Source organism: Macrotis lagotis, chromosome 6 (assembly GCF_037893015.1).
Source record: "Macrotis lagotis isolate mMagLag1 chromosome 6, bilby.v1.9.chrom.fasta, whole genome shotgun sequence".
Lineage (NCBI taxonomy): Eukaryota > Metazoa > Chordata > Mammalia > Peramelemorphia > Peramelidae > Macrotis > Macrotis lagotis.
The window spans coordinates 197,191,157-197,213,508 of NC_133663.1; the positions used below are offsets into that span (position 1 = coordinate 197,191,157).

A 22,352-nucleotide genomic window follows, 5' to 3' on the forward strand; every position below is an offset into this window, starting at 1 on the left:
TTAATATCCACAGAGTACTATAAGTGTATCATTAGACATAAAGTTCATGTCACATGAGAAGTTCAGTTATAACCCTTTCTTCATGATGCCAGAATGATTCCCTGTACTTATCTTTTAAATATATCTAAGATTATATCTTAACTTGAATCATGCTGATTTTGATCTTATTAGAAACTAAAATGTGAATTTTGGGATTGGGATTTTTGAGATTCTGAGTTTTCTTTAAATTTCTTGAACATGGATTTTTTAAAATTTCCAATAAGATATGTATATATGTGTGTGTGTGTGTATGTATTTCTTCCTAGTAAATAAATTAGAAGAAAAGAAAGAACCTGAAATTAGGTATCCAAGAAATAATTCCATTGAAGTACAGCTTGGTAAGTAGAATGAAAAACTACTAAATCATTATATGTAGAGATTTTATTTTTCAAAAATGGTGCTGGTAGCATGCTGTTATGATACTGCTGATAGTTTTGAAATTCTAGTCACACTGTATTAGAAGTACAAATATAATGTAATGTCCTTAAGGAACTATAAGTCAAGATCTAATAAAAATGAGATACTAGGTAGGTGGTACAGTGGATAGAGAGCTGGGCCTATAGTCAAGACATATGTTCCTGAGTTTAAGTTCCATTTCAGTCACTTAGTTATGTAACTCTGAGCAAGTTGTTTAACTCTATTTACCTCTTCTGTAACATGAATTGGAGAAGGAAATGACAAACCACTAAAGTATCTTGGCCAAGAATACCCCAAAGAGTATCACAAAGAGTCCATTACAGCATCACAACTGAAACAAGTGACAACAAAAGAGTTCTGTGGAGATAAAGTGAGAAGTGGTGCCTAGGATACAACTTTCTCAGCACGGACTCTCTTTTACTGACATTATTTTCTTTCAACAGTACAGAAAATTTTCATGTATACAGTGTTGATTTTTATTTGACTAAAAATAGATACCAAGTGATTTAGATACTGCTTTGTTCTGTGCTACAGTAACTGATTTTTTAAAAAATACTTTTTATTCTGAAAGATCTCAGTTGAAAAACTAAAGAGGACTTTAGGTCTACTATCAAATGTTTTTTTTGAAGTCTAGTTACATCCCAGTTCAGTAGGGCATAAAGGTGCCAGGGTCTTTGAATTTCTATGTTCACAGTAGATACCCTGAAAAAAGGAATTATTCTCATTCCCATGACTGAAAAATATTATCTCTTTAGCAAGATGTACTGAACAAATACTTATCCTGCTTGGAGGGAAAATGCTAGCTATGATTTTTTGAGTTTCTACCTAATTTTATAACCTGATCATTCTCACACCTGGAAGCATCATAAAAGAAGGAATGGTCATTACAAAATATTTATTAAACACTCAAAGACTCTTTAATTTCAGAAACTTAAAGTCTGTGAGGTACTCTAGAGAGCTACTTATTCTCTTAATATCTAAATTCTCAAAGATTTAGCGACACTGATATATCAATGAGCCATAAACTACAGGGGCAGAATAATGGAGGAATAAAGCAAATAAATAATGTATCACTAATAATAATAATAATAATAATAATAATAATAATAATAATAATAATAATAATTTATATCCACAGAGTACTGAAAAGCATCTCTTCCCCCTACCTCCTATTCTACCATGCTTCAATAATCTTATAAACAAGGAAACTAGTATAAAGCATGTAAGTGTATAATAAGAAATATTAACTGCGTTTCAAATAGTGCTACAATTTTCCTTTTAAAAAAAAATAATTTGAAAGGAATTCTTACAAAATTTTCCAAGGCTACAGCTGATACAAATTTTGTTGCAAGTGAAATCCCAAATTAGTGGACATAAATTGAGCATAGAGAAAGTAGTGTTTTGAATTTAATTGTGGGAAAACTTAAGTCAGTGTGTTTGGAGGATTTTTTAAAATTCTTCAAATCATTAGTAATTGGAGAAATACAAATGAAAGCATTTCTGATGTTCCACTTCATGTCCATTAGATTGACAAGATGACAAAAGAGAAAATTAGCAAATGTTGAAAGGGCCCTGGGAAAATAGACACACACATTGTTAGTGGAACTATAAATTGGTCTAGCTATTCCAAAAAGCAATTTGGAACAGGGTCCCACATATTACTATTCCGTACATAACTTTTGACTATTAAACTTATACCCCAAAGAAATCAATAAAAAAAAGCAAAGGACCTATATGAATAACTATATTTAAAGTTGATCTTTCTTCATTAGCCTCAAATGGAAAGCACAGAGGTACTCACCCATTGGGGAGTGACTAAATAAATTATAGTATGTGAATTAAACTATTGAGCCATAGAAAATTATATAATGGACAGTTAAAGAGGAAATTGGAAGGATGTCTATGAACTGATGAAGAATAAAGTGAGAAGAATTAGGAGAATAATTTCTATAATGATAAAAACAGAGAAAAACAGTTTTGGAAGACTTCAGAATTTTAATCAATGCAATGAGAAACCATGAATCTAGAGAAAAGAACATAAAATGTGACTCATCCTCTCCCAAGAGATTATATACTTAAATTGGAGAGAGAGGGAGAGAGAGAGAGAGAGAGAGAGAGAGAGAGAGAGAGAGAGAGAGAGAGAGAGAGAGAGATTTTCAAGCATGAGCAATGTGGACATTTGTTTTGCTGGATTATGTGCAATGACTTTAAAGTTGTTTAATGGGGGTAGTGGGAATGAATGATTACAAATGTTTGTTAAAAAAAAAAAAAATTAAGTAACCTGAAGTTCGCTTACACAATGATACATTCTGATTTTTAACTTTTTGGTCTACTGTGCTTTTTAAGCAAAATAGCCAACAACATTCTGGGCACAATCAAAGTCAATAAATAACATTTCACATTTCTAAAAATTCCTAACATCTCTGAACTTGGAATGGTGTTTACCCTTCTTGATACTTACTTCAACTTAAGGAAAATATAGCAAAGCTGACTTAAATCCAGAGTACCTAAAATAAGGGATTAGGATTAATATGGGAATTAATGGATATCTTCAGCAGTGGAAAGATCAAGTCTAAAAAAATATTATGATTGAGACTTTTAAAATCATGAAAAACACAGATTGGCTCGAGATAAATTTATTGACAATCCTTAAGTTCTAGAATAAGAAGTTGACACTGAAAACTTGGAGGAAGTGACTTTACGACAAAAGGGAATTTATGCAGTAAGTGGATCTTGTGATCTCAGAGGTGAGGAAATATTGTAGAATGAGAAGCATAAATTGCTAGGGGTAGGGTAGAGGAAGATTAATCATGGATTCAGTGATAGAAGTAAAAGTCCACCTTCCCCTGTTCCTAAATTTAGATGATGAAATAAGTGTAGCAGCCTGGGGCATCCCTAAGTACATATTGCGTATTATATATCCCTGGGAGAATGACTAACACAATTTCAAAATACATTGTGGGACCATACTCCTAAAACTATAGCTTACAAGTTCCTACTTATTCTATATATCATTAGACCATAGATTCAGATCTGGAAGGAATCATAGGGGTTGTCCAGTTCAAACCCTACATTTTACAATTGAGAAAACAGAAAGCCTAGGACATTTAAATGACTTGTTCAAGGTCCCACAGGTATTAAATGAAAGAGTTTGGATTCAGACCCATATCCTCTAAATTCAAATATAGTGCTTTTCTATCTGTTTCAATTTACTCATTCAATCTAAAATTTTTGATATTTATGAAGGAAACATAATAATCCTTGTTGCCTCTGTCTGAAATATAGTCTTAGGTTAGATGAATGGGCCACTGATATAACCCATTCATGATTTATGTTACAGTTTTTAAAATTGAAAAATACATTAAGTAGAAAAAATAGCTAAATAAAAATCTAACAGATTCATGAATCCTTGAACTTGATCCTTTTGTCTCCACTGCTTTTAATTTGCATGATTTTATATATTTACTCTTGGGTCAATCTTGCCTTCTAGGTTCACCTCTAGTTGTAAACTGTGAAATTATAGATGGAAAAGAGAATTTAAATCATAGAAGTTGGAAAGTCAATGAAACTTTTGTGGACTTTCTCAATTCTAACCGAATTAAAGAAGGATATGAGTAAGTATTCATAGTCTTAAGGAAACTCATAGATCTTCTAGGCAATCCCTCTGAATATCCCCCAAAATGGTCATCTAGCCACTCTTTGAACTTAGAGTAACAAGAAAGTCATCATTTGCTGATATAACCCATTTCCTTTTTGTACTGTTCTAATTGTTGAGAAGCACCAATATCTCCACAGATTTGGGCCTTGCCTGTGAGCTAAACAATCTGTGAGACCCTGGGCAAGTCACTTAACCCCCTGATGCTCTTGTATAGATAACTCTCTGTGATTGTGAGTTTCAAGGAAGGTATAGATATGAATTTGTAATGGACCATAAGCTCTGGAACTTTCTAGGAAGCTAGATTGCCTTCCAGTATAGGGCAATTAATAGATTATATGTCCCTCATCTGAGGACACTTCTCACTAAAAGGATGATTATCAGGTTGGTTGTAAATAGCAGTGTGCTGGTGAATTGGTGCTGACTTGCTCTCAGGCAAAAAGAAAATATATGCATGACACGCTTTAAATTTAATCTGTATTAACATCATTTCCTAAATCTAGATAATCAACAAAAAAATCAAGCCTTGATTTGTAGCATTTGATCATTTCTAAGGTGAAAATATGCACACTGAAAATTTAGCAATTACCTCTAGTGATGGGCAATGATAGACTCTAGCATGGCATTGTTCATAGGATCTTGAATATTCAAGCCGGAGCAATCATCTGTAACCATCTGCTAAATTCATAATATCATACAACCTCTCTTGAATGACAGTCCACCTCTGAAGTGACTTAACCTGAGTGACTTAACCAAAGTCACTCAGGTAGTAAGAATAAGATGTAAGTTCTGACTACAGGATCAGCACTCCTCTGGATGGTTGGGGGAGAAGGGGAATATGATCAACAACAAGGTAGGCTTCATCTCACCAATGAAGACACATGTTTGTGGGTATTGAAATGCCACATACAAAGGATCTTGTTTCTTCAATTACAGAAATGTTTAAAATATAATTTGCACTATCCTTTCACAGATCAAAGGTTTCTCATGGGGAAAAATACAATTTCTATACTGTAAATATCAGCTTCTCGGAGGTGAGACAAGAAGATTATGACCGTCCCTTTACATGTATGTCTGGATCATCAGCAGCATTTATTATGCTCAAACATCCAGGTAAGAGACCCCAATAATTGGTACAGTTTAGAATATACAGAATTAATTTTCTTTTTTTAAAATTTTATTTATTTAAGGCAATGAGATTAAGTGACTTGCCCAAAGTCACACAGCTAGGCAATTATTAAATATTTGAGGGCAGATTTGAATTCAGGTCCTCCTGACCCTGGGGCCAGTGCTGTATACACTGCACCACCTAGCTGCCCCAATGAATTAATTTTTAAAAAGAAAACTGATGTGAGAAAAGTGAGATTGAATGTTTGAAGTTACATTTTTTGAAATTTTGTTTTATTTTTTAATTTATGAAATAAAGCATTTCCATAACAGAATAAAAAAGCAGATTACTCATGAAACTAATCTATTATGTATAATTTACTATTCCTTTTAAATATATAATAGGTATCATGTAAATTTTTTTCCTTTTTTTCTTTTTCCCTTCCCCCTTCCCCCACCCTAGAGATGACTACCATTAAACTAAAATATTGACAGCATAAGAAGTAGTAAAAACTGGGGTTTGTCTCCAGTGGTTTTTGGATTGTCATAATATTGTTTTGTGTTTTTTGAAAAGAATTCAATTTAGTGTAAATATTATTACTATGAATTGCATCTAATATCTTCAATTTATGATGATTAACTTTTGGTTTGCAGTATTTTATTTCTTCAGTAATAATGGTTATTAGAATCTGTGCTCAAATTCTCTAAAGCATAACTATTACAAAAAATACTTTCCTACAGCTGATTGGTTCAGTTGCATAATTCTCAGGTTCTCTTTCTGCTCTCTGACTGTCCTTCAACCCATTCATTTCTATACATGCAGCATCTTTTATCTTTCCTCTTTTATAGAATCATTGATCGTTAGAGTTGGATGGATTCCTAGAGATCTAACTACTGATGAGGAAAGTGAGATAATGTGAGATTAAAGGACTTGTCACTCCTCTCCCGTCTTCTCTCTCCCTTTTATTCCTCTTCTTTCCCTTCCCCTCCCCTTTCCCTTTTTCTTTCCTCTCCATATACGAAGGTGGCACTGTAGATAAGAATGCTAGGTCTGGAATCAGGAAGACTCAGCTTCTTACATTCAAATCTGGTCTCAAGACACTTAGTAGTTGTGAGATACTGGGCAAGTCACATTCCTATTTGCCTCAGTTCCTCATCGATAAAATGAGTTGGAGAAGGAAATGACAAACCACTCCAGTGGTTTTAGTTTAGTCAAGAAAATCTCAAGTGGGTCATGAAAAGACTGACAAGACTGAATAGCAATTGTATATATCAGATATTTTGTATATACAAAACAATGGGGGGGATGGGGAGTGGGGGGTAGGACCTGAAAAGATCTCTTGTGGGAGGTTGTTTTTGAATTGAGCATTGGAGGAAACTAGATTCTAAGAGTCATAAATGAACAGGGAATGCATTCTAGGCATGGGCTTGTTGTGCAAAGGCAATGAGAGGAAATTAAATAGTATATATCAGGACAGCAAGAAGTCCCATTTGGCTATATTGCAGATTGCATAAAGGGAAGTGATATATAATAAGGTTGGACAGGAAAGGCTTGAAATGCCAAAAAATATGATCTTACATTTTATCCCAGAGGTAATATAGAACCAATAGAGTCTATTAAACAAGGTTGTGACATAGTTTCATTCCCTGGGAATTTCTACCCCCGCCCTGGCTTCTTTCTTTCTGTCCTGTTCAGTTTGTGTGAAATATATTTCCTAGGTCACTGTTAAACTGGCTCTTGCCTTTGGTGCAATGCTAAGCTTCTTCACTTCTTGTTCTAAATTTTTTTTCTTAGCCTAGTCTTGCTAGTAACCATTAGACTCAATGACTGGGGCCAATGTACCAGGAGCCCTTAGACAAAACATGTCATTTTCAGTCAGAAATCAAAAGCAGTTTTGAAATCTCTACTTCCTTTGGAGTCTGCTTCTTTCCCTTTTGGTTGTTTGAGAATCACCTACCTCTTTCCTTTTTTTTTTTTTTTGGATTTTTGCAAGGCAGTGGGGTTAAATGACTTCCTCAAGATCACACAAAGTAAGTATTAAGTATCTGAGGCAAGATTTGAATTCAGGGCTGGTACTCTATCCACTGTGTCACCTAACTGCCCCTTACCCTACCTCTTTTAACTAATTTTCAGAACAAAGGTGGATGATCTGATAATGAAAGTTTCAGGTTAGCGATGACATGTATTCCACTGAGATCTCTTTCCTGACTCTTCTTTCAAAGACCTCTGAGGAAACAGTCTGTCAATAACCTGTCATTTAAAATTCTATGATACCATAATAATTCTATTATGACTAAATTCTCACTGGGAGATGCCATGTATATATATGTACTGATCATCACTTTCTTGCCAGGTCACTCTCATGAATCCTGATGTGCATTTTGCAAGGCGGTTAACCATAAAAACCAGTAGTAGTAAAAAGAGTATTGCATTAGAAGTCTGAAAACCTAGATTTATGTCCAGATTTTTCCTATGAAAATATTTATGAAAGGAGAGAAAGAACAGAAAGTGTGGGTTGAATGAACCAGTTCTAGTTTCCTTCTATTTTAGGAAGAAGAGAATAGAGGCTACTGGGTCTGCTTAGCTCTGTGTCCTTGGAATAAGAGGTGGTTTGGGGGATGTTGATGTACTTAGTACTTTACAAAAGTCATTCCATGATTATTCTTTCCTTTAATTCATTCACATTCTTTCCTAATGTCTCCCTTTAAAGTTCTTCCATGTGCCAGGAAGAGATAATCACTTTGTAATCCCATCTCTTCATAAAATTTACCTAATCTTTTAGAAAACCACCTAGATCAAGAGTGGGTAACTTTTTTCTGCCAAGGCCATTTGGATATTTATAACATCAGTCATAGACCACACAAAACTATCAACTTAACTTAAAAATTAGCCTGCTATATTTTGTCCTTGTCTGCAGTTCCTGTGGAATTATCAAACCAAATGATTTCTCAGGCCACCTACAGCCACCTGACATTCCCCACCCTTGATCTAGATCATTCTCCAAGGTGCTTTTTAGAATATTTTGAATTTCCTTGAGTTCTAGATGAATGCATTCTTTCCTTTCTCTATCATTGTTTCTTCCTCGCTGAATTTCATTCATTCATTTTTCTCTTTCTATTCTCCCCTCCCCCCATTTTTTTTTTGTCTCTTGGGAATCTTTTGAAAAGACAGAATAACTTGTGCATCTTACCACACTCAACTTCCCCAGATAGGGAAAGAATATAAACCTGCTGCAGTATTATGAGGGCTTGTAGTTTGTAGCTAGGGACATAGATCTCCAAGGAAATGATTAATTAACAAGCCTTCATTAAATCTATACAATGTCAGATAATTTCTTTGTATTTGATGGAAGTGTTTGATAATTTTTGCTTGTTCTTATTATTAATAATAGATTTTTAAAAATCAAACAGATATTTTCAAAAATATGATACTTCCTAGACTATTGTTAAAGAATATTTCACAGATTAATGACATAGGGGAGACAATGTGGTATAGGGAGTCTACTTTACAGGCAGGAAGCCTGGACCTCAATTAAAAAAAATTTTATAGGTAATATAATATTGTTTGATATGTATTATTAGCTCTTTCTTACCAATTCCTCAAGTAAGCCTCTGGGAAATAATTCCATTATTGATTCTTGGTTCTGAACTGTTGGGGAAGAAATTAAAGCCACTGGAGTAGAAGTTGACTGTTGACTAGCTTTTCTGTCTCCAATCTCCCCAAGATCCTCTTTTGTTTTTTCCAAAGTATTTTTCAAGAATATGATGCCACCTGTGGGTTTCATATTTAAAAATTCTTGGAATATCATACTTATCATCCAGCAGACTTTAAGGAGCCATAATATTTAATTTGTTAATGATCTCTTTTAAATAACTTCAGCAATTATTTTTGTCTTTTTCCAGTTCCAGATGTTCGAAGGTACCTGATAGGAGGGCTCATCACTGCATTGTGTGTGATTATGTTTGTTATGTGTACCTACCATATTGTCAAGATTGACATTGTGCTTTGGTATCGGAGCACCTTTCCTTCTACTTTTAGTAAAGAAGGTAAGTTTGGTGATTTAAAGGAAAATTATCTTGTCATCAAGTGTCTTTTTTTGGTTTTTAGTCTGGTCTTGTGATTCCACTGGTCTAAAGAATTACCAATGCGGAAATTCCCTTCAGATTGAAAATTTCTGCAATTTATTGTCTTAAGAATTATCTGAAACACAGAGAAATTAAGTGACATATTCAGTTACAAACTCAGAGGCAGACCCTGAATCCAGGTTATCTTGTTTCTAAGACAACTCTTCACCAAGTATCAAATATTCACCCATCAATATATCCATATAACCATCTTAGTGGAAGGTAAAGACAACTAAGTGGCACAATGGACAGGGTCCTGGTCTTGAAATCAGGAAGTTGTTATTGTTCATTTACGTCCAATTTTTGGTGACTCTATGATGTCTTTTCTTCTTTTTGTTTTTGTAAAGCAATAGGGTTAAGTGACTTGCCCAAGGTCACACAGGTGATTATTAAGTGTCTGATGTTGGATTTGAACTCAGGTCCCCCTAATTCCAAGGCCAGTGCACTATCTACTGTGCCACCTAGCCACCCCTTCTTGGTGACCCTATGGACCACATAACACTCCAGGTCCTATCCTCTACTCTCTCCCAAGGTCTGTTCAGACTCATATTGACACTATGCATCTATCTATCTATCATATCCACTGTTGTCTCCTCTTCTTATTTTGTGGCCAAAGTGTTTAAGCTTCAGCTTCAATATTTATCCTTCTAGTTAGTAGTCTGAATTCATTTCTTTCAGTTTTGACTGGTTTGATCTCCTTGATGTCCAAAGCATCATTCTGTGGTTCTTAACTTTCCTTATAGTCCAAATTTGACAGTCACAGATTGAATTCGAATCTGAACTCAGACACTAGCTAGAGGTGTAATTGTAGGCAAGTTATTTAACCCCGGTTTACCTCAATTTCTTCAACTGTAAAAGTGAGATAACAGCACCTACCCTGGCATATGGTAGGTGTTTTACAAATACCTATTCCCTTCCTTTCCCTTCCCCCTAAGTAGATACACATGGATAAGCCTTTCCCCTTGACTAGATGATATGTTTACCCCAACTGTTTTATTGGTGAGATTCAGAGAAATATGATCCTACCAAAGGTAGGATCTCTCCCTGAACCTTTAATTTTTCATCTCTTCCCTTTTTCCCATTACTGGTCTTCCTTCTCTTTCTTCCTCATGATCTTTGAACATTTTGAACTATGGAAACTGTAGAGTGTGCCATATGAGAAAGGGAATTAGTTTAACTACCTGCAGTATAGTTTGGGTTGGGAAGTACTGGTCTAGAGAAGTGGTGACAAACTAAAATAGAAATGAAGGTTGCTAAACTCTACATGAGAGAGGTAGGAGCACAGGAGCTGGAGTTAGGAAGACTCATCTTCTTTGGTTCCAGTTCAGCCTCTGACACTTAACTAGCTGTGTGACTCTGGACAAATCACTGTTTTCCTCAGTTTCCTCATCTGTAACATGAACTTGTGAAGGAAGTAACAAGCCATTTTAGTATTTTTTGCCAAGGAAACCCCACAAGGAGTCACAGAGAGTCACTCTCTGTAAATAACTGAAAAACAGTTCTTACATAAGGAACCCTGCAGGTTGCATGTTGACTTAGAAAAATCACACAGTAATATTATAGATGTTTTGTTGAATTTTGTTAAATATTTTATTAAATATTTCCCAATCACATTGAGCCAGTTCCTACTTCTCTCTGTGGTGCAGACTATAGGCAGCATATTGGTTCCTCTGGTCCAAAGGATTGGAGGAATGAGGGAGAAATCTCTTGGGCACTTTGTAATACTTTAAGAAAACAATAAGCAGGGGCAGCTAGGTGGCACAGTGGATAGAGCACCAGCCCTGGAGTCAGGAGTACCTGAGTTCAAATCTGTCTTCAGACACTTAATAATTACCTAGCTGTGTGGCCTTGGGCAAGCCACTTAACCCCATTGCTTTGCAAAAAAAGAGAAGAAAAGAAAACAATAAGCAGCTTATTCATAATCAATAGTAGCTTATTTCACAGGTGAGCCAGAATCAGCTCATATTGTCTCATGAAAACTGTTAAATTTTAAGTGTGATCGTTTACCTTGGAAATCAGAAAATTGCAAATTAAGGCTTGATTTATTGATCTATTGATTTCTAGACAAGAAAATTATAGAGAAAATTTTAATAAAGTAGATGAAATTTGTTTTATCTTCCTGAAGAGTTGTTTTTTAAACATTTATGTTTCTGCCTATGGGATACTAAAGACTCAGCTTACATTTAGTAAACCAGAACCAAATATATATAATATAATCAGGTCCCAGAAGGAGCCCAGATCTTTATGACAGTTTTTTACTTAACTATAGTAAGCCATTTAATCTCTCTAGTCTTCAGCTTTGTTATTGTTCAGTCATTTTTCCAGTCATGTTTGACTCTTTGTGACCGCATTTGGGGTTTTCTTGGTAAAGATACTAGAGGATTTACCATTTCCTTCCCCAACTCATTTTACAGATGAGAAACTGAGGTAAACAGGGTTAACTGACTTGCTCAAGGTACATAACTACTTGGTTTATAAATGGAAAAATAGGGGTGGCTAGGTGGTGCAGTGGATAGAACACTGGCCTTGGAGTCAGGAGTACCTGGGTTCAAATCCGACCTCAGACACTTAATAATTACCTAGCTGTGTGGCCTTGGGCAAGCTACTTAACCCCATTGCCTTGAAAAATCAAAAACAAATAAATAAATAAATGGAAAAATAAAAAGAAGCAATTAGCTATGGTTCCATTTGTCCTCATTCTTGTAAAGCTTTATTTGAATATTTTGTTTTATGAAGCTTTAGAGGTCATTGAGAAATTTCCGCACATATCTGTGATTAAGTTATTAGACCTTGGAGTAAATAGAGCCTTCATTTCTCTGCACCAGCCTCCCTCATACCTATCTTCTTATAATTTCTGGGTCTCATAACTCCTTAAATAGCAACTGCTTAAATAGTAGTTATAACTAGGATTACAATTTGTCTTGTTTTCTTTCATTTAAATTTAACTTGTCCATGACCAAAAATAGATCAGAAAAGTCTGTTTCCATAGAACCTCAATGAAGTTGCCATAATTGAGCAAAGAAGTCAGATTTAATTTTTAAAAAAAAAGATAAATTACCTTACTAAGCACAAAGAAATTAAAACTCAGTGGTTAGAGTTACACTTTTTTTAATATGAAGATGGGGGAACAAAACTAGATATCTAGGAAAAATTTTTTACATGCTTAAGAAATAGAAAAGATTTATTTATAATGAGTATATTCATCATTTACTTGTTGAATTTTTTTGCTGCAATTATCCTTCAAGTTCTTGCATCCATTTTTAAACAAATTTTTGCAAGGCAATGGGATTAAGTGGCTTACCCAAGGTCACACAGCTAGGTAACACACTGCCCCCTTCAAGTTCTTAAAAAGAATTTGTTGACTTTTCCCTTTAGATTATCTTCTTTCTGGGGCAGCTAGGTGGCACAGTGGATAGAGCACCAGCCCTGGAGTCAGGAGTACCTGAGTTCAAATGTGACCTCAGATACTTAATAATAATGACTTAGCTGTGTGGCCTTGAGCAAGCCACTTAACTCCATTTGCCTTGCAAAAAAAAAAAAAATCCTAAAAAAACCTACATTGCCTTCTTTCTGCTCTGTATCTTCTATGTGTGCATTTTTTTTTTATTTTTTCCCCTTGAGGACAAAAATTGTTTTTACATTTCTTTGTGTCCCAAATTCTACATCTTATCTTTCATGTAATAGAATACGGATAGAGACTGAACCCATGCTATCAATAGTGGATAGAATACCATCCCTGGAGTCAGGAGGACTTGGGTTCAAATCTGACCAAAGACACTTAACACTTACTCTGTGACCCTGGGCAAGTCATTTAATCCCATCCAGAACCATCTCAGTCATACTAATCTGGCCACTGGACCCAGATAACTTTGGAGGAGAGAGTAAGGATTGTAACTTAGCACCACATTCCCTCACTCAAATCCAAGTTACTTGCATTGTCATGGCATCACTTGTCACCTTCCTGATGTCATGGTCTTCTTCAAGAACAAGGGTCAAATATTATTATCATCATCATCATGCCATTGGCATAGAGAACTCCCAGGTAAGGAAATTGCCTCTATCTGGATAGATTAGCACTTTCTCTTCAATTTAGTGTCTTAGAGTGTTATCTAGGACAGACTAAGTGACTTGTTCAAGGTGACACAAACAATATATATCAGAGGGAGACTGGACTGGCTTTTTATCCACTAAACAATGCAATCTTAATAAAAGTGTGGTTAACTGTCACCCTAAAATGGACTAAGCATCACTCCCTTCTCTTGATCTTGCTTTTACCACCCCTTATCTCTTAGTTTCTTCACACTAAGCCATGGAGAATCACAGACAAAGGTTGCTGCAATGAGAAACACTAGTCTGGAGATTTAAATGGAAGAGGAATGGAGGAGGAATCTATCTAATCCTTTTAATTTGAGGAGGAAGCTGTGTTTTCATAGAAGTTGTAAAATCATACAACCATAGATTTCCAACTGGAACAGACCTTAGAAATTTTTCCATCTAGCCTCATTTTAAACAGAAGGAAAACCGAAGCCCAGAGACATAAAGTTCTTTGTTCATATTCTCCCAGGTCCCATAGGCAAAGCTAGAATTTAAACCTAGATCTTCTGATCTCAATATTTTTTCATTGCACCATGAGGAAAATATTAACTTTTTGTCTGAATTATTGCAAATTCAAAATTAATGATGTTTGATTTAATGAGGTTTTGTTATTTGGACAGAAAGTTGTCATTTACTATTTTATCAACCAATAAGTATTTATTAATCCTATCATTTTCTAAACAGTGGAGGTGCTAGGACAAAAGTGAAATACAGGAGATTGCATGTAGGTTTGTGAATCTTTGTAAAGCACCTTGCAAACCTTTAAGCATTATATAAATACTAGGTGTGGTTGTTGTAATAACAGTTGCAGAAACTACTTACTGGCCATTTTCCAGTTCAAATTCAGAACTCTTACAGTTGACATGTTTTGTGATTAAGTCTACTTAACATTAGTTGTTTAAGCAGGGAAAAATACAATTCATTACTTAGTTTGCCTGTTTTTAAAAGCTGAGTTGAGGGGCAGCTAGGTGGCACAGTGGATAGAGCACCAGCCCTGGAGTTAGGAGGAATACCTGGGTTCAAATCCTGCCTCAGACACTTAATAATTGCCTATCTGTGTGGCCTTGGGCAAGTCACTTAACTCCATTTGCCTTGCAAAAAAAAAGCTGAGTTGATCAGTTGTTTTGTCGTGGTAATTCAGTGAAAATTGTTCAATAGAACTTAATCATTTCTTCCTACTCCATTGGAATCCATATAGTAAATGCAAAGGTGACTCATTTGTGTTTTGCAAACCAGAATATGTCAGAAACTTGGCAATGAAAATCAGGTTTTGCAAATGGTACAAAGAGGGTGTGGAGGTGGCAACTCCTTAAAATTGGTCTAATCCTAGTTTAGTTCCTCCCATCCCACCCCCTCACCCTCTCCCTACACACACATGTATAATCATAGTAATAATATGCTATAATTAATACTCCAGATGTAATCTAAAGTAACTTTGAAATTTTTTTAATTTATTTCATGTGTTTGGAACATTCTTAGTAACAAACTGGAACCTTCTGAAGATAGATGAGTAATAACAGAAAATAGTGCTCTCTTTTGAAGTATTTACATTATATAGATTATAGTTTGTAGTGCTAATAATAATTGCATTTATACAATTTGGTTTTTTCAAGAGTCAGTGTTACCATGGCTATTGGAAAACATGAGCCCTGATTTCTTTTTCTATTAAATCATAAATATATTTTAAGTACTTTTGACATATGTAGACATGTGTGTATGTGTGTGTATGCAGGTATAATAGATAGATGTGAATATGTATCTATATGTAAAATATAGACCAAAAATATATCCCAGGCCAATTCCCTCTTGGTTATTACTTGGGTCCTGACTGGCTAATAGCAAATGTGACTATCAATGGTTTCTGCTTTGACCAGAAATCCTGAGCATCTTCCCCTTAAAGATTTTATTTTATTAGTTTGGAGGGGGGAGCCGAGATAGATAAAAGTGACCATTATTTGCCTTGTCTCTTTCTTACTTAAACTTAATCTCTGAATGGGAAGTTGCTTCAGTCAAACTGAGAACTATTAAAAACTAGCTTTAAAAAAAGGTCAGTGTATCTTAACTGCATCCAGTGCTACCTCTGGCCATTCGATCCAGATGGCTCTGGAGGAGAAAGTGAGGCTGGAGACTTTACACAGTTCTCTGTCACTTAAATCCAATGCACTTGAAGGTCATGGCAACACATTTCTGATGTCTGGGTACATGCAGATATATTGAAATTAAGATCCCTATCCTTTAACAAAGTCCCAATTAAGTGCTTCATCATGGCTTATAGATTACTCAAAGTTTTCAAAAGCTGTACCAGACAAATATAATAATAATAGCTATAACTGCTAGTATATGCTGGATAATTTTTTTTAATTTAATTTTTTTCCCAATTACATCATAGTTTTCAACATTAATCCATTTGCAAGTTTTTGGGTTTCACATTTTTCACCAGTCTCCCTTCCTTCTCCCCTCCCCATGGCAGTTGGCAATCTGATATAGATTGTACATATGCAATTGTGTTTAACATATTTCCATGTTAGTCATGTTATAAAAGAAGAATTACAACTAAGGGGGGGAACCATGAGAAAGAAAGAAAAAACAAAAGAAATTTTAAAAAGTAAATGCAGTATTCTTTGTTCTGCATTCAGACTCCATATTTCTTCACTGGATGTGGATGGCATTTTCCATAGCTTGTCTCTCAAGTTTGTCTTTGATCACTGAACTTCTGAGAGGAGTTGCATCCATCATAGTGGATCATTTCACAGTGTTCTTCTGGTTCTGCTCATTTCACTCAGCATCAGATCATGCAAGTCTTTTCAGGTTTTTTTGAGGCCCAGCTGCTCAAGATTTCTCACAAAGCAATAGTACTCCATCACATTCATATAACCATAACTTGTTCAGTCATTCCTCAATTGATCATCATCTCCTCAGTTTCCAATTCTTTGCCAATACAAAAAGAGCTTCTTTGAATATTTTTGTTCATGTAGGTCCTTTTCCTTTTTTTTAATGGTCTCTTTGGGATATAGACCTAGTAGTGGTATTATTGGAGCAAAGGATATGCTTATAGTTCCAGATTGCTCTCCAGAATGTTTGGGTCAGCTCACAATTCCACCAATGGTGCATTAATGTCCAATTTTCCCATATCCTCTCCAATATTGATCATATTCCATTTTAGACAATCTGATAGGTATGAGGTGGTACTCAGAGTTGTTTTAATTTTCATTTCTCTAATCAATAATCATTTGGAACATTTTTTCATATCACTATAGGTAGCTTTAATTTCTTCATCTCAGAACTGCCAGTTTATATCCTTTTACCATTTATCAATTGGAGAATGACTTTTATTCTTACAAAAAGAGTTAGGTACTCTTCAAAGTGCTTTACAAATATTATCTCATTTGATCCTCACACAAACCCTGAGAAGTAGGTGCTATTATTATCTTCATTTTACAGCTGAGAAAACTAAGGCAAACAGAAGTTAGTTAACTTGTCCAAGGTCATACAGCTAGTGTCTGAGATTCAATTTATACTTTTAAGTCTTCCTGACTTAAAGTCCATAGCTCTATCCACTATACCACTTAGCTAGCTATGAAAGTTCTAGCAGGTTCTGTCAACCAGAACAGATAACAGATGTTACAAAAATAGAATCATATTTAGGAAAAGTGAATGGATAGAATCTAGGGTAGCATTAAGGTTTCAGAAAAAGAGGTTGGTAGTTTGGGGTCATGTTGTATGGAGGGCAAGAGCTAGAATCAGAAAAATCTGAGTTCATATCTGACCTTGCTCATGTACCAGCTATATGACCCTGGGCAAGTCACTTAACTTTTTTGCTTCAGTTTCCTTATTTGTAAAATGAATAATAGGATTGTTATGATGATCAAATAAGATGATGTTTGTAAAACACTTGATATAGTATCTGTCACATAGCATGTACTATATAAAAATTTAGTTGTTTAACTATTATTAATTTTAAAAATTACTGGATCAATTACATAGATTTTGGGGAAAATATAATGAGTTCCAGTCTGAATGTGAGTTTGACTTGCCAATGAAATAATCAGATGAATGTGTCCTGCAATCAGTTGGATAGAAGAATCTAAAGTCTAAAAAGAGAAATCAGGACTAGAGATGCAGATTTGAGTCATATGCATTATAGTGTTCATTGAATCCATGAGAGGGAATAATGTTGCCAAGAAAGAGAGAAAAAACTGAATAAAGAATGCCAAGAGAACTCCTTTTTGAAGACTTAAAAATAGAGTGAAAAGAAATAGAACAACCACTAAGGGAGAGTATGGTATTTCTGTATCCAATAGAGGAGACAGTATTTAATAGAAGGGAGTCATCAACAATGTCATGACCATTGAATTAAGCAATCAGAAAGTCACTAGTATTTTTTGAGAGAATTCAGTAAGGAGTTCAAGAAATATCCAGATTAAGGTTTAGGGGAGGAAGTATATATTGAGGAAGTAGAGTCATCAAGTGGAGAAAATATAATATGCTACCTTTATGTAATTATCTTTCTAATGTCTATGCCCAATTTCCTTCACTAATTTCTAAATGTCTAATACCATGGAAAGAGCATTGGATGTGGACTTAGAGAGGTGGGGGTTCAAATCTCAGCTCTGCCAGTCATCATTTATGTGACCTGGGACAATCACTTAAATTATGAACCTAAGATTCCTCATCTGTAAAATGAGGAAGTAAGACTAGATATCCTCCATGTCTTGTGCATGCAGACCATTATAATTAGCTTCAAGTATTTGAAGTGTTGACCCTTAGAAGAAATATTAACCTTGTTTTGTTTGGTCTTAGAAAGCAGAATCAGGAGCAATGAATAGAAGTTGAAAAGAAACCAATTTTAGCTCTCTAACAATTAGAATTGCCTTAATATGGAATTGGGACAGGTAGGTTGCACAGTGGATAGAGCACTAGTCTTGGAAGCAGGAAGATTCCTCTTTCTGAGTTCAAATCTGGCTTCTGAGAATTATTGTTGATTCTGATCACTTAACCCTGTTTGCTTCAGTTTCCTCAATTGAAAAAATGAGCTGGAGAAGAAAATGACAAACCATTCCAGTATCTTTGTCAAGAAAAATTTCATATGGGGGTCACAAAGAATTGGACATAATTTTTAAAAATATGGGGGAATGGGCAACTTCAGGGTTCCCTCTCAAAAGAGATCTTGAAGGAGAAGCTAGGTGGTCATTTGTTAGTTGATCCTGAGATTCTTTTTAAAATAGAGGTTGAATTAGATGTTGTGATCTTTTTCAACCCTAAAATATTGAAATTCAGTGATTGTAGTGATAAGAATTATTGAGCAGTGAGCATGGATTGGAGAACTTAGTGCATGACTGAACTGTTCCTTCTGAACCCTTCTACCCACACCATTTTTGTATCTGGACTAGGAAGAGACAGTATGAGGTAGTGAATAGCCATCCTTGCAATCAAAAACACCTGGATTCAAGATCCACTCCTTACACTTACTATTTCTGTGACCCTGGGTAAGACACAACCTCTTGGTATTCCAGGCAACTATTTAAGATTATAAATTAGAGATCAGGTGTTGGACTGCATTCTGACAGTTTCTGACAAGCTTCAATTGAGTATCGTACAGAGGATAATGAAAAGTTTTATTCTGATGAAGTTCATCTTTGGGATGATAATTCAAGTTTTAAGGTTTCCATCAATTAATTGTTCAAGTTTGGGCCAGAGACTTCACCCCTCTGGCACTTAATATAAATATATTGATTTCAAAAATCTCTAAAGTCCCTCCCAACTCCAAAGTTTTATGACTCATTCTTTCTCCTTCCCCTCTTCTAACTTCCCTTTGAAGTTGGCTAATTGAACTAAAAACTCATAGTGATTCAACTTTTTCACTATCTCCTTTACTAAAAGAAGAGATGCTTTGAGTGTGTCTGTTTGGTTTTCAGATGGCAAGCTCTATGATGCTTATGTTTTATATCCAAAACCTAAAACTGAAAGCCAGTGCCAAGACATGAATATTATGGTGCTGAATATCATGCCTGAAATTTTGGAGAAACAATGTGGGTACAAACTGTTTATATTCGGAAGAGATGATGTACCAGGGCAAGGTATGTCTGAAGTGTTTTAATCAAAGTTCTCCTGCATAGTCTAAAGAATATTTTCTCTACCTTATCTTTGCAAAATATATTGACTGTTTTCATTTTCCTTGGAACTTGAAGAAACTCATATACCACAGCATCTAGTTGTCTTGAAGTGATGGGATTTAATTCTAAATTTATATTAATATCATTCTGCAAACATTCCATTTCAGGTTCAAGGTTTCCCTAGAAATAATGGGAATCTAGTTTTGAAAATGAGAACTGGATTAGCTATTTGCACAAATGGAAGAAGGGGCTCTTACAGGAAAACTTAGGGAAAATAAAGTGGTAACTGTTTGTCTTACTGTGTTTTACCAGCATAAACAGCTAAGAATCTCAGAGTTGGTGTGGTGTAGTAGAAAGTGAATTGATTCTGAAGCTATTTAGGTGCAGAAATGAAATCCTAGACCTGATATTTACTTACTATGTGACTTTGGGCAAGTCTGGTCTCAGTTTCCTCATCTATAAAATGTTATAATAAAAAAAGATTGGTCTCTGAAGTTACTTCCAGCTCCTGATCTATAATCCTATGACTGAGTCTAGATTACAGTATATTCAAAGTAGATATGCAAATCTGATTCCTGTTTTGAAGTAATGTTGCTAATAGGTTAACACGAATGACCCATTCTCCAACCTCCTAACATTTTTCCCCCTTTATCCCTTCTCTTCCCCATGGTGACTATTCCACTCAAATGACTGTAAACACTTTTTCTTTCAGAGTCAGATGTGACAGATGTTTTCACTTATTTTTATTTGGAAGTATTGGCCATTTTCAAGTTTGTGTTAAAATACATTTCCTCGATATCCCATTCAAACTGTGGAACTTTATTATGAACATCAAGGTCAACAAACTCCTTCAAGTACTTTAAGCTGTAAAATCATTTCCCCCCCCCAAAAAGCAGGAATTTAACCAAGTGTTTATCCCTTGCCTCATTAGCAAACTTGCATAATCATCATGCATTTGCAAACCTTGTGGACATACCCATTTTGTTTTATTAGTGTCACAATAAAAAGTAATTGTAAAGAGAGCAACTTCTGAGTTAAGGGACATTTTTGGTCTTTTTGGTTTTTGTTTTTTTCCCCCAATTTTCAAATATATTTCTATTCCTGCCCCTGCCTCATAATGTCCTTCAGGGAAAGACTTCAGAATTTTCTCTGTATCCTCAGTCTCAAATAGAGTTGGTATTAAATAAATATTTGTTGGATTAATTCAGAATATTTCAAAGGTCAATTAATATATCACATTTTTTGATCCATAAGACAAAAGAAAATAGTGATAGTAGGATGAAATTGTTCAATTCAAAGTAAAATTATAATATCTGCTTGTAATTATTTGAATTTTTTCACAGAGAGAGACTTTGAGAAAAGACTGTCTATAAAGGTATTTTAGACAGGATTTCATATTTAGGTACTGGTTGAACTATTTGACTTGTGACATCCATTATAGCCCTGAGATGAATTTCATGCTTTATTAGAAATGAATTATGTGACAGTTGTACTTCATTTCAATCTACTTAGTAGAATTAAGATGAGAACAAGACAGGCAATATCTTTTAGATGAAGGATTCCAAATATCCACTTAACTTCTTCCATTATTTTCAGCTGTAGCCAATGTTATTGATGAAAACATTAAACTAAGCAGAAGACTAATAATCATTTTGGTCTCAGAATCTTCAAATTATGGTCTATTAAAGAATATGTCTGAAGAACAGATCACTATCTACAATGCTCTTATCCAAGATGGAATGAAAGTCATTCTCATTGAATTGGAGAAAATCCAAGATTATAAAGACATGCCAGAATCAATTAAATACCTTAAACAAAAACATGGGGTCTTGCGATGGAAAGGGAGCTATGCAGAAGGATTACAGTCAGCAAAGACAAAGTTTTGGAAAAATGTAAGATATCATATGCCACCTAAACAGTACTCATCTTCACCAGATGTCTGCTGAAGTCAGCATCCTGCAACTATTCCATGAACCGTGAGAAGATAAATACTGGGCTCTAGACTGAGTAATATGCAGCCTGCTTCTACACCTTTGTTGTTCAGTAGTGACTCCATGACATCAAAGTTTGGAATTGAAAAAAAGTATTTCATTTGAACCTACCTGCACCACATATAATGGGTTTTCTGAGGTGGGAACCAAAAGTTTCACCCATTAATTTTTATGATGTCTCAAGATAGGTAACTTGCTTGAGGTCATAAAGGTGGTTGATGTCTGAGGTGGAATTTAAAAACATGTTTTATATGATTTCACATGTATATCTGATATCATATTGTTTGCCTTCTCAATGAATGGAGCAGGAGGAGGAAAGGAGAGAATTCAGATCTCAAAGAAATTTTTAAATTCAGTATTAAAGAAAAATAAATACCTCCAATTAAAAGACAAATGGATTGCCTTGAGAGAGGTAAGGGCAGCTAGAAGACAGTGAATAGAGTACTTGGAATCAGGAGGACTGGAATTTGAATCCAGGTTCTAACATTTATTAGCTGTGTGATCTTGGACAAGTCACTTAATCCTGATTGCTGCACCTCCAAGCTAATCTCAAATTGTCCTGATCCATATCTGGCTGTTGGATGCCCAGATGAAGGAGAAAGTGAGGCTGGTGACTTAGCACAGCACCCACTAATTCAAATCCAATTCATGTGCTTGTCATGGTATCACCTCCCTGATGTTGTGGTCTTCTTTGAAAATGAAGGACAAATATTATTAGTGCACAAATTAGCAGAATTTATTTGTCTGATTATATGACTCCAACTAAACTTCCAGATAGAATAGAAAGGAATTTTGGTAAGAAACTGAAAG

The 22,352-nt window shown here is 35.0% G+C and overlaps 1 protein-coding gene across 3 annotated transcripts in view; it reads left to right on the forward strand.

Annotated features, from left to right (window-relative positions):
• LOC141491355 (interleukin-1 receptor-like 2) overlaps positions 1-21,797 on the forward strand; it is a 33,383-nt gene extending 11,586 nt beyond the window's left edge. For 2 of the 3 annotated variants that reach the window (XM_074192217.1, XM_074192216.1), the window contains exons 6-11: positions 306-377; positions 3,947-4,070; positions 5,085-5,224; positions 9,122-9,265; positions 19,354-19,515; positions 21,148-21,797. In XM_074192217.1, the coding sequence (XP_074048318.1) occupies positions 306-377; positions 3,947-4,070; positions 5,085-5,224; positions 9,122-9,265; positions 19,354-19,515; positions 21,148-21,497 (992 nt within the window). In that variant the 3' untranslated portion in view covers positions 21,498-21,797. The remainder of the gene's footprint in view (positions 1-305; positions 378-3,946; positions 4,071-5,084; positions 5,225-9,121; positions 9,266-19,353; positions 19,516-21,147) is intronic. The other variant, XM_074192218.1, reaches the window with a different exon arrangement.
• The last annotated feature ends 555 nt before the right edge of the window (positions 21,798-22,352 follow it).